This window comes from Narcine bancroftii, chromosome 8 (assembly GCF_036971445.1).
Source record: "Narcine bancroftii isolate sNarBan1 chromosome 8, sNarBan1.hap1, whole genome shotgun sequence".
Lineage (NCBI taxonomy): Eukaryota > Metazoa > Chordata > Chondrichthyes > Torpediniformes > Narcinidae > Narcine > Narcine bancroftii.
Window position 1 is genome coordinate 90,911,789 of NC_091476.1, and position 14,428 is coordinate 90,926,216.

At 39.6% G+C, this 14,428-nt stretch overlaps 1 protein-coding gene across 2 annotated transcripts in view; it reads left to right on the forward strand.

Annotated features, from left to right (window-relative positions):
- slc37a2 (solute carrier family 37 member 2) overlaps positions 1–14,156 on the forward strand; it is an 85,216-nt gene extending 71,060 nt beyond the window's left edge. For both annotated transcript variants that reach the window (XM_069894478.1, XM_069894477.1), the window contains exons 14-18: positions 585–658; positions 849–927; positions 9,846–9,937; positions 10,968–11,032; positions 13,821–14,156. In XM_069894478.1, coding sequence (XP_069750579.1) covers positions 585–658; positions 849–927; positions 9,846–9,937; positions 10,968–11,032; positions 13,821–13,836 — 326 coding nt within the window. In that variant the 3' untranslated portion in view covers positions 13,837–14,156. The remainder of the gene's footprint in view (positions 1–584; positions 659–848; positions 928–9,845; positions 9,938–10,967; positions 11,033–13,820) is intronic.
- Positions 14,157–14,428: the final 272 nt, after the last annotated feature.

The following is a 14,428-nucleotide window of genomic DNA, read 5'->3' on the forward strand; positions in this document are numbered from 1 at the left end:
AGACACCTTCCATCCAGGCAACATCCTGGTAAATATCATCTGCGCCCTCTCCAAAGCTTCCAATTCCTCCCTGTAATAAGGCGACCACAACTGAGCACAATATTCCAAAGTGTGGCCTAACTAGAGTTTTATAAAGCATAACATTACCTTATGACTCTTGAACTCAATTCCCCCCCCCACCCCACAAATAATGAAGGCCAGCAAACCATAAGCCTTCTTAACTACCTTATCAATGTGCATGGAAGCCATGAGAGATCTATGGATTAGGACCCTCTTCTTCCACACTGGTAGGTGTTGGCTGTCCACCCTATCTCGGCCCCTTGTAATCATGTATTCTGTAGCATGATTAATGGGAAATAACCACTGAGTTCTCCCACTGGACAATAGTTGTTCCTCTGGGGAATGCCACTTACCCTTTATTGTCTGAACACTACATGGTTCTGTTGATGGTGCCTCAATGTACACGTTGGGGGTGTTGGGTCATCGCACCAGCAACACTATTTCATTGGTTGTCAAGAGTCTTTGATTGTCCAGTGAAGGTGCAGTTTTGTTTCTAAATGAAATAATTATTTCATTCCCTGCAGGGATGCTGATCTTGTGTGGAACTCTTGTGAACGGCCCATATGCACTGATCACAACTGCAGTAGCTGCTGATCTGGTGAGGAGCTGGAGGCTCTCTGTGAGGGGCACGCAGTGGGGAAGAGAGTAGGTCTTAACTGGTTGAGCGGGTGAAAGAATTGGCTCATCCTTTACGAGTTGAGCTTTCAAAAAGGAGAATGGGGGGTAGCTGTGTATAAACAAAGGAACTGCCATTGTATATTGAATTGTGTTTGTGACCTTGTCTCCAGGGAACTCACAAGTGTCTGAAAGGGAACGCGAAAGCACTGTCGACTGTCACTGCAGTCATTGATGGAACAGGCTCAGTTGGTGAGTGAACAGCTCATGACCCTGTTACTGTCTTCAAGTCCAGTTTTGCTGACCCAAGTGAGATTCCTTTTTTTAAATCAGATTAATAAATCAATCATTTTAAGTCTTTGTTTACAGCATTGCTTTTCAAACATTTTCTTTCCACTCACATACCACTTTAAGTAATCCCTATGCCACGGTGCTGTGTGATTAGTAAGGGATTGCTTAAATCAAGGTTGAGAACCATTGCTCTAGACCCAATTGTTACTGAAATATTTTGCTTGAGAAAAATTGTCATTGGCCCATTTCCTTTGGAGTTCTGAAACCGTGCACAGAACGAGTCAATGAGGGACGATTAAAACAGTGGTTTTCAAACATTTTCTTTCCACCCACATATCACTTTAAGGAATCCCTTGCTAATCACCTATGGCATAGGGATTCCTTAAGGTGGTATGTGAGTGGAAAAAAAAATGTTTGAAACCCCTGGTTTACAAGGATTTTGCACTTATAAGTAATTTCTAGTCTCATCCACTGTAGCACATTTCCCATGACTTTAATTGTGTTCATTTACAATTAGCCCGCTGTTAACTGTTATATTTTGTTGGCCAATGAAGGAACTATCCTCAAAATATGATTATTGACGGATTCATAGAAGCTTAGAACGGTTACAGCACAGAACCAGGCCCATTCTGTTGGCTCTGGGCCCTTTCTCAATTGCCCTCCATATTTTTCTCCAACATATATTTATCCAGTTTTTCTCATGTGCAGGCAGCATATTCCAGATTCAAATCGCAATCAAAAACTTCGCAAAGCCAGAGAGCCTTGTGTTAGTGGTAGGGAAACTAGTGGAGAAAATCAAAAGGGACTGGATCACTGTACATTTGGAAAGGCTTCAGACTCAGAATTTATTGTCATGAGCATTTCACAAAACTCATTGTTTTGTGGCAGCAACACTGCAAATATTGCTTAACAAATACATTTAAAAATAAATAATTTACTGCAAAAAATAAATAAATGACTACAAAAAAAAATAAGAGGAAGCAAAATACTGTCTGTGGTGCATTATCTGTTCCGAAATCTGATTGCGGAAGGAAAGAAGCTGTTCTTGTGCCGCTGGGTGCTCAACTTCAAGCTCCTGCACCTCCTTCCTGATGGTAGCAGAGTGAAGAGGGAATGGCCTAGGTGGTGAGGGTCCTTGATAGAGGCCGCTTTCTTGAGGCACCGATGGAGTGAAGTCTGATGTGGCTGAGTCCACAACTCTCTGTAGCCTTTTCCTGTCCTATGCATTGCCACCTCCATTACCCACTGTAATGCAACCAGACAGAATTCCAAGGTAGAGACAGGGGAGATCCATAGGGGCTCTGATGTTAGTAAGGGATTACTTAAGGTGGTGTGTGAGTGGGGGAAAAAAGTTTGAGAGCCACTAGGGTAGACGGTCGTAATCTTTTTCTCCTGGTAGGATTGTCCAAAACAAGAGGATGTGGGTAGGAGGGGAGATTTGAAAGGCAAGTTTTATTTTCCACAGAGAAGTAAGTATTTGGAGCAATGCACAAAATTGCTGGAGAAATTCAGCTGGTCAAACAGCATTTATTGGAAGTAAAGGGGAACTAATGTTTTGGACCCTGACTGAGGGCCCAGGCCCAAAACATTGGTTATCTTTTCCTTCATATAGATGCTGTGCGACCTGCTGAGTTTTTCCAGAACTTTTGTATTGCACTCAATCTTTGCAATTGCAGATTTTCTTGGTTACTATTTCAAACTGCCTGCCAGAGGAGCCAGTGGAGTCAAATACAGTCAGTACGTTCAAGAGGCATTTCGAGAGGCACTTGAATAGGCAAGGCAGTGAAGCTGCCGAATTAGTCTAGATGAACATGAACGTGATGGGCTGAAGAGCCTATTCTGCACTGCATGTATTTCCCCATCCCCTATATTATTCCCGTGATCTCTGGTGCTCGACTCCTCCATCAAAGAGAACGGCCACTATCGATGAAACACTCACTTGTTTGGTGAAAGGACTCGATTGTGCAAGACATAGGTTTGAGAGGGCAGAGGGAACTTGTATGAAGGGGGGGCTATTCTTTACATTGAAGTATCACATATGCTCAAAATGTAAGTGAGTTGAGTAACCTGACTGAGCCAAAGTGCATGTAGATTGAGGGTATGTGTGATCTAATGATAAGTGGCCTGCTGAACTGTCAAAAGCTTCGCAGGGGAGGGTTGAAATAGAAACGGAACTGACAACCCGCATCACACTCAGGGCAGCACCACCCGGGGCTTGTTTGTTGCATTTGTCCGTTGTGTTTGCATCATCTCCCAGGGGCCTGGGGGGATCATTGCCAGGGTGGTCACATGACTGGCCTTCAGTCTCTGACGGTGCTCTCTTTGATGGCCTCAGACAGCCTGTGCTGTTTTTTTTTTGGAAAATTTTATTTATTAAATCATAATGTATATGTTAAATATACAATAAATGAATAAAACTTAGAAAAGACACAATATATATACACATATTTTGTTTTAAAAACTAATCCCCTACAATCCCCCACCCCATTCCCTAAACCACCCCCCCCTCTAATCTACCCCAAAAAAAGAAAGAGGAGATCACATAACATCAAAATTCATCAGTTAATTACCATGGTTTTGAGCAGGAAGGGGATGTAATAATTCAACCCCATATAATCCAAATTTCTTTATTAGTGGCTGATAATTTAGTTTGTACAAGTGGCTTAAGTTATTATCTAACCTGATCCCTAGGTATTGGATTGCTTGTGTTTGCCATTTAAATGGTGATTCTTTTTAAAATTCTGTATATTCCACATTACTCATTGGCATCACTTCACTTTTATTTGCTTTGATCTTATACCCCGATATTTCTCCATATTCCTTCAATTTCTTTTGTAGTTCTTTAATTGATATCTCTGGTTCTGTAAGGTATACTATGATGTCACCTGCAAATAAGCTGATTTTATACTCCTCCTTTATTTTTATCCCTTTTATTTTATTTTCTATTATCAATTCTGCCAAAGGTTCTATTGCTAAGGTGAACAATGAGAGGGATAATGGACATCCGTCTAGTTGACCTATTTAATTTAAATTGATTCGATACATATCTATTTACTGCTACCTTCACCAACTGTCCATTATACAATGCTTTAATCCAATTTATATTTTTCTGGTAGATTGAACTTCTGTAATACTTTAAATAAGTAGCTCCACTCTACTCTGTCAAAGGCTTTTTCGGTGTCTAAAGCAACAGCCATTGTTGGTTTCTTATTTCCTTGAACTGCATTAATTAGATTAACAAGTTTACAGTCATTATCCACTGTTCGTCTTTTCTTAATAAATCCACTTTGATCTTGTTTTACTATTTTTGGTACACAATCGGCCAATCTGTTTGCTAATAATTTCACTATTATCTTATAGTCTGAGTTAAGTAGAGATATTGGTCTATACAATGCTGGTGTTGGTGGATCCTTCCCCGTCTTTAGTATTACTGTAATTATTGCTGTCTTACATGAATCTGGCAAGTTTTGTGTTTCTTCTACCTGGTTCATTACTTCCAGGAGAGGAGGAATTAATAACTCTTTAAATGGTTTATAAAATTCTATTGGAAATCCATCCTCTCCTAGTGTTTTATTGTTCGGCAGCTTTTTTAATATATCCTGTACTTCCTCTATTTCAAATGGTTTTATTAGTTTGTTTTGTTCCTCTTCTTGCAATTTCGGCAGTTCAATTTTAGCTAAAAACTCCTCTATTTTATCATCTTTCCCCTCATTCTCAGTTTGGTATAATTGTTCATAAAATTCCATAAAGTTCTCATTAATCTCCATTGGATTATATGTAATTTGTTTGTCCCTTTTCCTTGATGCCAATACAGCTCTTTTACCTTGTTCTGTTTTAAGTTGCCAAGCTAATATTTTATGTGTTTTTTCTCCTAGTTCGTAATACTTTTGCTATTTTTTTCATTATGTTCTTCACCTTATACATCTGTAATGTTTCGTATTTTATTTTTTTGTCCGCCAATTCTCTTTTTCGTTTTATCATCCCTTTTTACTAGTTCCTTTTCTGTACTTACTGTCTCCCTTTCCAACTGCTCTATTTCCCAATTGTAATCATTTTTCATCTTAGTTACATAACTTATTATCTGTCCTCTAATGAGGGCTTTCATTGCGTCCAATAATATAAATTTGTCTTTCAGTGATTCTGTGTTTATTTCAAAAAATGTTTTAATTTGGTATTCAATAAACTCTCTAAATTCTTGTCTTTTAAGGGGTTTAACCTCCATCTATATGTTCTTGGTAGGATGTCCTCCAGTTCTATTGCTAATAACAGGGGTGAATGATCTGATAGTAGTCTAGCTTTATATTCAGTTTTCCTAATTCTCCCTTGAATATGGGCTGACAACAAAAACATATCAATCCTTGAGTATGTTGTATGCCTACTCGAATAATATGAATATTCCTTCTCTCTTGGGTGTTGCCTCCTCCATATATCCTTAAGTTTCATTTCCTGCATTGATTTAACCATAAATTTGGCTACTTTATTCTTTTTACTTGTCTTTTGTCCAATTTTATCCAAAATTGGATCCAAATTAAGGTTAAAATCTCCTCCTATCAATATATTTCCTTGTGTGTCTGCAATCTTTAAAAAAATATCCTGCATAAACTTTTGATCCTCCTCGTTAGGTGCATATATATTGATCAAATTCCAAAATTCTGAGTATATCTGACACTTTATCATTACATACCTCCCTGCTGGATCTATTATTTCCTCCTCTATTTTGATTGGTACATTTTTGTTAATTAATATGGCTACACCTCTAGCTTTTGAATTATAGGATGCTGCCGCTCCGTGTCCTACCCAGTTTTTCTTTAATTTGTTATGTTCCATTTCAGTTAGATGCGTTTCCTGCACAAATACTATGTCTATTTTTTCTTTCTTCAATAAATTTAGTAGCCTCTTTCTTTTAATTTGTTTATGTATTCCATTAATGTTTATAGTCATATAGTTCAACGTGGCCATTTTATATCTCGCTTACACCTCTTTTCCATCTCCTCGGCACCTCCATCCCCCTTTTCCCATTTTCATCTCTTAGTTTTCCCTTATTAAACTCACTGTACGACAACACATTTAAAACATAAAATACTCCAACAATTCCCACACCCAATAATACCTTAACCCCAAATGTTTCGCCCCCCCCCCCCCTCAGTTGCCTCTTATTCCTTGCCGGGCAACCACAACTCTCCTTTCCATTTGGATTGCGATCTTGCTCGCAAGCATCAACTGATTTTGCAGTGACGGTTATTCCCTCTTCCCCCCCCCCTCCAGCCCCCCAGAAAACTTTTTTTTTAACACATATAACAAAGCTCTCTTTTTTTTCCCCCTTCCTTCCCTTCTCTTTTCCCTCTTTAGTTCTTTACATATACATTGTTTTTACAGCTTTATATATACTTTATCGCCTTTCTTCATTCTTGTTACATCTCTTCATCTCTTCTTCTGTCCTGCAAACATTCTGCGAATTCTTGTGCTTACTCCGGATCCGAGAACAGTCTGTTTTGCACCCCAGGGATAAATATTTTAAGCACAGCTGGATGTCTTAACACGAATTTATAATTTTTTTCTATAAAATCATTTTCGCTGTATTAAACTCCTTCCTCCTCTTTAAGTGTTCAAAACTTATGTCTGGGTTAAAAAAAGTTTTTGACCCTTGTATTCCAATGGCTTATTATCTTCTCTAACTTTATTCCTCGCCCGCTCCAGTATATTTTCTCTTGTCGTATATCTCAAATATTTTACTAAGATGGATCTTTATTTTTGATGTGTCTGCGATTTCGAAAATAGTGCTCTGTGTGCCCTTTCTATTTCCATTTCTTCCTACATTTCTGTCATTCCCAGGACCTTCGGGATCCATCCTTGTATAAATCCTTCATGTCTGTGCCTTCTTCACCCTTCTTCAGGCCCACTATTTTTATGTTGTTTCGCCTACTATAATTTTCCAACACATCGATTTTCTGAGATCAAAACTCTTGTGTCTCTAATTTTTTTGTCACTTCCTTCCAATTTTTCTCTTAAGTCATTTATTTCCATTTCTACAGCTGTTTCCCACTCTTCCACATTCTCTACTCTTTTTCCTATTTCTGTCATGACCAGTTCTAAACTTTGCATTTTATCTTCTGCTCTTTTCATTTTTCTTTTAATTGCACTGAATTCTAATGACAACCATTCTTTTAATGATCTCATTTGTTCTTCAAAAAAGGCTTTATCTATATTCTGTCCATCAGTTTTACCTTCTATTTCTCTGTGAATATCTTGGTCTTCTTCTTCCTCTTCTTCTATGTCCTTACCTGTGTTTGTGTCTTCTTCTCTTCTTTGTGTCTGTTGTTTTTCCTGATGTCTCTTTGTCGGGCCTCCTCTTGCTGTTGGTCCTCTCCTCCTGGGCTGCCCAGCAGTCAGGCCTCTTGCCGTTGATCCTCTTGTCAGTCACCCCTCCATCTTTATCCCTTGTCTGTTTCCTCGCTCCCTCCCCTGCCGCCTTCCTCATCCTCCAGCTGAGCGCCTTGGTGTTGGGCGTCCCTCAGCTGTTCGCACTGTGGCTGCCTGCTCCTCTGCCTAGCCCCCTCCCATCGGTGTCCTCTTTTTCTTTGATTGCGCATTCCGCACTTTTGTTTGGCTCCGAGAGCCATTTTTGAAGTCCACTGGTTGGGAGGTCACGACTCCGCCGGGCAGGCACCAACTTCGGGGATCGGACGCTCCTCGCCACCACAGCTCCCTGTTCCTTCGTGTAAGAGAGGCCTTCTTTCTTCTCCGGTGACTTTTTTTTTGGTTGTTTTTACTTTCTCCTTCTTGGATGCCATCTTCTTTCTCTTTGTAACTTTATCTTCTATTTCTTATATTTTATTTTAGTTGAGCTTTGTCTCTTCCTACCTTTTTTCCTTTTTTTCTGGAGAGGGCTGGTTTTACCCACTACTCTATCATGTGACTCCTCCCTACCTCACCATACTTCTCCAATCTATTATGTAAGTTCCTCAAAACATTCTGAGGTTCTGTTAAATGTATCAAAACATCATCTGCAAACAAATTGATTTTAAATTAATCAGATTTCATCTTAATACCTTCAATATTACTATCTTGTCTAATCACCTGAGCCAAAGGTTCAATAACTAATACAAATAGAGCTGGTGACAAAGGGCAGCCTTGCCTAGTCAATCTGGATAACATAAAAGGTGAAGATAACTGTCCATTTGTCATGAGTCTGGCAGTAGGACTTCTATATAAAGCCTTAATCCAACCAATAAAAAATGGGTCAAATTTAAATTTCTCCAAAACTTTAAATTAAAAAAAAACCTCCACTTTTCTGGTCTTTTCTACATCCAACGAAATAACCATTGGTTAGTTGGATTCCTCCCGAGAAACATTAATTAAAGAAATTAACTTCACAATATTATCTGCCGAATAATGATTTTTAATAAAACCCGCCTGATACAAATGAATTAAATATGCTAAATATTTAGCTAACCTATTAGCTAGAACCTTCACCAAAATTTTATATCAACATTTAATAAATAAATAGGTCTATAAGACCCTGCTTTGAGTGGATCCCTATCTTTCTTAAGGATTACTAATAATTGATTTAGAAAAAGAATCCGGAAAAGAATGAATCTCTGAAGCCTGCTTCAAAACGTCCATCAATAAAGAGATTAATAAATCCTGAAATTCTTTATAAAATTCAGACTTCCCACTAGGCATAGATCGAAGTGCATCTATTTCTTTAGCAGTAAAGGAAGAATCCAAATCCCTAATATCCTTATCACTCAAAAAGGGTAAATCCAAATCAGATTTAAAAATTGTCAATTTTAGCTTCATCCTCTAATACTTCAGAAGTATATAATTTTTCATGAAATTTTTGAAACACCTCATTAATTTCCTGAGATTTTTATGTAATAATTGAATCATATCTAATAGCATTTATTGTTCTAGAAGGTTGTTCCATTTTTAACTGCCAAGCTAATACTTTGTGAGCTCTTTTCCCTAATTCATAATACCTTTGTCTGGTTCTCTGTTATAATTTCTCAAATTTATAAGTTTGTAACAAATTATATTGTAACTTCATATTAACTAAGCATATTTTCTTAGCTTCCATAGAATTTTGTTGTAAATCCTTCTCCAAAATCTCTATCTCCTCCTCTAATCTACTAACTCCAGCTACATGTTGTTTCTTAATTTTAACAGTATAACTAATAATGTGTCCCCTCAAATAAACTTTTACAGCATCCCATAAAACAAATTTACTATCAACTGAATCTATATTTTTTTTTCAAAGAAAAAAGCTGTATTTGATCCCTTATGAGAGTCTGTGCTGTGAGCCCATTTGCATTGTGACTTGTGGTCAGAGAGACCTAGAAAGAGATGAAGCACATTGAGGTGTAATAATTCTTTAAGATCTTAAATTTACTTTCATGTTTTGGTGTGTAAATTGATGTAGAGGGCGGCACAGTTAGCATAACGTTCAAATCTGCTGCGGCCTGTCAGGAGTTTGCATGTCCTTCCTGTAACAGCGTGGGTTTTCTCCAGATGCTCCAGTTTCTTCCCATGTACCAAAAATGTACAGGGTTAGTATGTTAATTGGTCACTAGGGTTAATATGGGGGGCACCAGAAGGGATTGTTATCATACTGCATTTTTTAAATTTAAAAAAAATATTGCCTTTTGCTGGAGGTGGACGAGGCTATTTATTGGCGCCTGGTTCCAGTCCATCCATGGCCAGTCTGCTCTGAGCGAGTCTTGATCCATCATTGTGGTTAACGTGACTGAGCCAAGGCTGCTTGAGGGCAATAAATGTTGCGATGGCCAGTGATGTCCACATCAAGTGAGCCAATAATGTTGTAAGAAATCCTGCCTGCTCCGCTTTCAGATGCAGCTGAGACTGTTTTTGTTCCTCTCCAGGTGCTGCGTTAGGACCCTTGCTGGCAGGACTTCTCACTGATTGGAATAATGTATTTTATATGTTGATTACGTCCGATATCTTGGCCTGTCTGGTACGTCACCATGTTCTGTGGTCTCTTTTCATTACTTTGTAAAGACAAAATGCTGGAAGCCCTCAGCAGGTTTGAGAGTGGCGCAGTTAACAAAGCAGTTAGCTTAACGTTATTACAACGCCAGTGACCCTGGTGTGACTCCACCACTGTCCATAAGGAATTTGTGCGTTCTCCCTGTGTCTGCGTGGATTTCCTTTGGGTGCCCTGGTTTCCTCCTATCTTTCAAAATATACAGGGTTGTAGGGTAATTGCGGTATTTGGGAGGCATGGGTTTGTGGGCCAGAAGGGCCTGTTACCACTCTGTATGTCTAAATCTAAAAAAATTAAATGTTTGGAGAGACTTTCTGATGATGGATCTTTGACCCAAAATGTGAACTCTGTAAAAACTGTTTCCCTTCCCACTGATGCTGCCTGACCTGCCGATTAGTTTTTATTTCCGATTTCTAACAGCTGCAGTTTGACTTTCAAGTCATTTCTTTCTGCTTTGTTTCTTACTATAAATTCCCTTTAATGAAACAGTGGTTTCCAGTTCCACTCACTCCGGCAGTCTCTTGATCATAGACTGAGTGTAACATTGAACCATGAGGCACATAACTAAGTCAGACTCATACCCCTTTTACACAGGATTTAAGCCAGGCATTATCTGTGTTTCGAATGCTTCAACTGCCTGTGTGAACGCATTGAAGGCAGATTGGGTGGGGGGGGGGGTCCTGAAATTACCTGGCTTTTATCCGTCAAGGCAGGTAGCGTCAGACGCGAAGCAGGGCTGCACTACACATCCTGTCTCCTTTGCTTCGGGAAGCTGGCTCGTTGTGTAAAAGGACTCACTGACCCGGATTTTCTTCTGTTCTGTGTGAACAAGCAAGCTGGCTTCCAGAGACGGATCGTGTATATGGCAATAATGCGGCTTTTCAGTGGAAAAAGTGTATCAGCTTGTCAGATGAAGTTGAAGCAAATTTTCACTTCATCTTTCTGGAAATTTGAGCAAAATGTTTCATTAACCTGTTTCTCCAACCTTCATTTCAAACAGTTATTGAGCAGATTAGCATTTAAGGAGATTCGGGGCTGGTGCGGATACTTTCCAAGACAGAGAGGGTAAGTGAATGATCCTAATAACTTATAGATCCACAGGTGAATTCATATGATAATGTACATTGAATTACATGTTATTTTGAGCCTGTTGCACTAACTTCTCAATGATTTTTCTTTCAAAAGACTTGTCAAAGGCTACCATGACTAGACAGCAAGGACATTGGATGGGTTAACTGCTTGATGATAATTGTTTAACCCAACCCCTCCTTTCTTCCCCCATTTTATATGGATTAGTGGGGCATAGTCCTATGCAGAAGAACTGGGCAAATACTCTCATTTTTCCACACACTCCACCCTCCATCACTGCTGCATCAGTCAGTTCAGAGGCTGTAAGTGTCCACATTGACACCCTTGGTTGGAGATTCATTCCTGCAGGTAGCATCTTGTCTAGTGAGCAGTGAACAACTGGCCTACAGCCCCAATAACATGATAGCAAAAATAGTGTAACCTGTAGTTCATTTTAGCTAAACAACACTTTTATTCCCAGAGGTTTGAGGGTTGCTGTAGAGATTTGATGACTTCCACGTAACCACTCATTGTAGAATTGGCTGCAGGTAGCTTTAATGAGGAGTGATCTGAAATCCGGAGGCTCTGTGCCTTTGAGCATTCGAGAACGGGGCTGATGTAATCATCTCCCAAATCTACCTAAAGAGGGCCCTGCAATCTGAAACGTTAATTCATTCATCTGTAGATGCTGGGTGTTTTGACATCTTTCTGGGTTTTTTTTTGTTTTCAAATTTCTAGCAAATGCATTTGTGAGGAATTCTCAATGCATTGCAGGTCTTGTATTGTGGATCGAAAATTTGTTGTCAGGTTGACATCATATCATTTTATGAACAAAATATTTCTGGAGGTGAGACCTGACCTCCGGCCTATTCTGTTTCTGTGCTGGTGCCCAGCAGCTTGTCTGGAGATCAAGTTGTCTCCTGAACAGACAGGCACCATCAGTGAGATTCTCCCACCCTCTTGTCTCACAAGCTCCCTCTGTTGGCAGGAAATGATGATGCTTCTTTGGCATTGGAATAAACCTCAAGATCTGGTGTGAGCCAATTTGAACCTTGACCCTTTATCACTATCCATTTAACCCTTGTCCAGAAAAAAAAAATGGATGTGCTGTGAAGTTGTGGCTGATTTCTGGCATTATCACGGTATTGAAATAATGTTTTACATTTTATAAGCTTTGCACACAGGATTTCTCTCTCATCATCCCTGAATGACCTGCCTTCATTTGTGGCCAATTGTTTTGTTGCTTGCTTTTTAGTATTTTAGCCAATTAAAATTTCCAGTCTACACAGTGGAGTATGTGCGATAAAACAATATTAATGATGGGATTGGGACAAATGAGGAGTTGAAATTAGACACAGGAGACTGCAGATGCTGGTATCTGGAACAAAACAATCTGCTGGAAGAACTCAGCGGTTCGAACAGCATCAGTGGGAGAAAAAGAATTTTCGACCTTTGGTTAAGATGAATGTGGAGCGCTGAGGTAGCAGTGAGCAAGCACAAAACTCAAAAGACTACAACAACCTTTATTCCAGTGAAAGTCTGAACACCAGTTCATGGTTTGGTGGCTCCCATATGACTGGCTCAGGAGGGTCCGGCTCAGGTCTATATTCTGGTTGGCCGATCAACAGTCAGCCAGGTGGAGTCAGCCCCCTAGGGGGTCTATTCAGGTCGGCTGATTGACGATTGGTCAGGTGGTCTTCTTGCAGGTACAGAGATTGCCCCCTGTAGTAGGCTGGTGGTCATATCACCTGTCTTGGGTAAACTTATACCTCTCATTTTGTTCGTTTTAGATTGGTCATAGTGTTTGAGCTACCGAAAGAAAATAGACACACACACACCAAGAGCAGTTCAGTTTATACAAGGCTTTATTACTAAATCTAAAGCTGAATTCACACTACAATATGCAAGCCCTTCCCAATTATACTTATCCATGCCTGGACTGGTCCCAACTGCTGAAGCAAGGCAATGACTGCACACTTGTAGTAGGTTGTTGGGGCGCTGGTAGCTGCTTCTCCACCTCCCTCGACCGGGACGTTAGCTGGACTCTTGAAGTTCTTCTTCTTGCTGAGAGATGTTGCCACCTCTTGGAGAGTCTCAAACTTCAGCAGTGGGACCATGGCTTATATTACCCAAAAGTTGTTTACTTCAGATCTTATCTCTTTGAACAAATGATTTAATCATCTTCAAGGTCTCCTGATAGTTTGCGTCCAACAAAAGACAACTGCATCTCTGGACCTCATGGTGGAAGTTGGATAATGTCTACTGATTCATATGCATCCCTGGGACCCATGGTGGAATTTAGATGATGTCTTCTGATGCAACTGCATCCTTTCTTGCATAAGCTGGTCTAACTCCTCCATTACATCACCACAATGAGATCTTGCCTGGAAACAGTATAATCTGTATGGTTCCTTCAGAAAGGTTGCTTCATAAAAATCATGAATGGGCCAGATTCCGAGATTGTTGCTTCCTGCTCAGGGAGATTTGGGGAGACAGAGCCATTGGACTTGGGCCACTTAATTCCCCGATCGGCCCTGTGACTCCTGATTGAACCTCCTGTGGCCGATTTCAGCAAGACTTCCCCTCGGATCAAACAAGGTGCCAGAGACCAGATTAAACCTAAGTCCTTTATCTCAGGAAAGGTGAACCGTTTCCAGAAGGGATGGGAGAAATACTTTTAAAGAAGGAACGGAATTGGAGGAAGGAGCAGAAACTTTTTATATAATAAGTACCGGATATTTACCACTAATTCCTCATTAGTTTCCTCCCCCATTTTGTGTTCCAGGTTCAAGGAGTTCTGACTGAGAAGATCGCAAGACCTGGAAAATTAAATTAAATTTGTCGATTAATTCTGTTTTCTACATCAAAGTTCTGTTGCCCGCCTCCATCAGTGTGTGGGAACGAAGTGTGAAGAAAGAGAAGAATAAAGAGGTTCTTTGATGTCCTACTTCCTTCCTAGAGACTAACAACAAAAAGATTAATGACACTGTCGGCTAAATTTAAGCCACTGACTTTCAATGAAAGTCACCTATTAATTTATGGTGAAATGGTTTCCCTTGGGGGAACACAGGCTGTGTTACATGTATTTTAATGATAATAAAATATGCACATCGTTTGTAAATTTTGTTTCCAAGTGGAGTATTTCTAAATACAGGTTTCAAAAATCAAACACCAATGGATTATTTTCATTTCTTCAGTGTGATGCATTATTTATCAACCTTTTTCTTTCCACTCACATACCACTTTATGTAATTATGTCTTTGGTGCTCTGTGATTAAGTAAGGGATTGCTTAAGGCGGTATTTGGGTGTGAAAGGAAAGTTGAGAACCATTGCTCTAGACTCGATTGTTACTGAAATATTTTGCTTGAGAAAAACGGTCATTGGCCCATTTC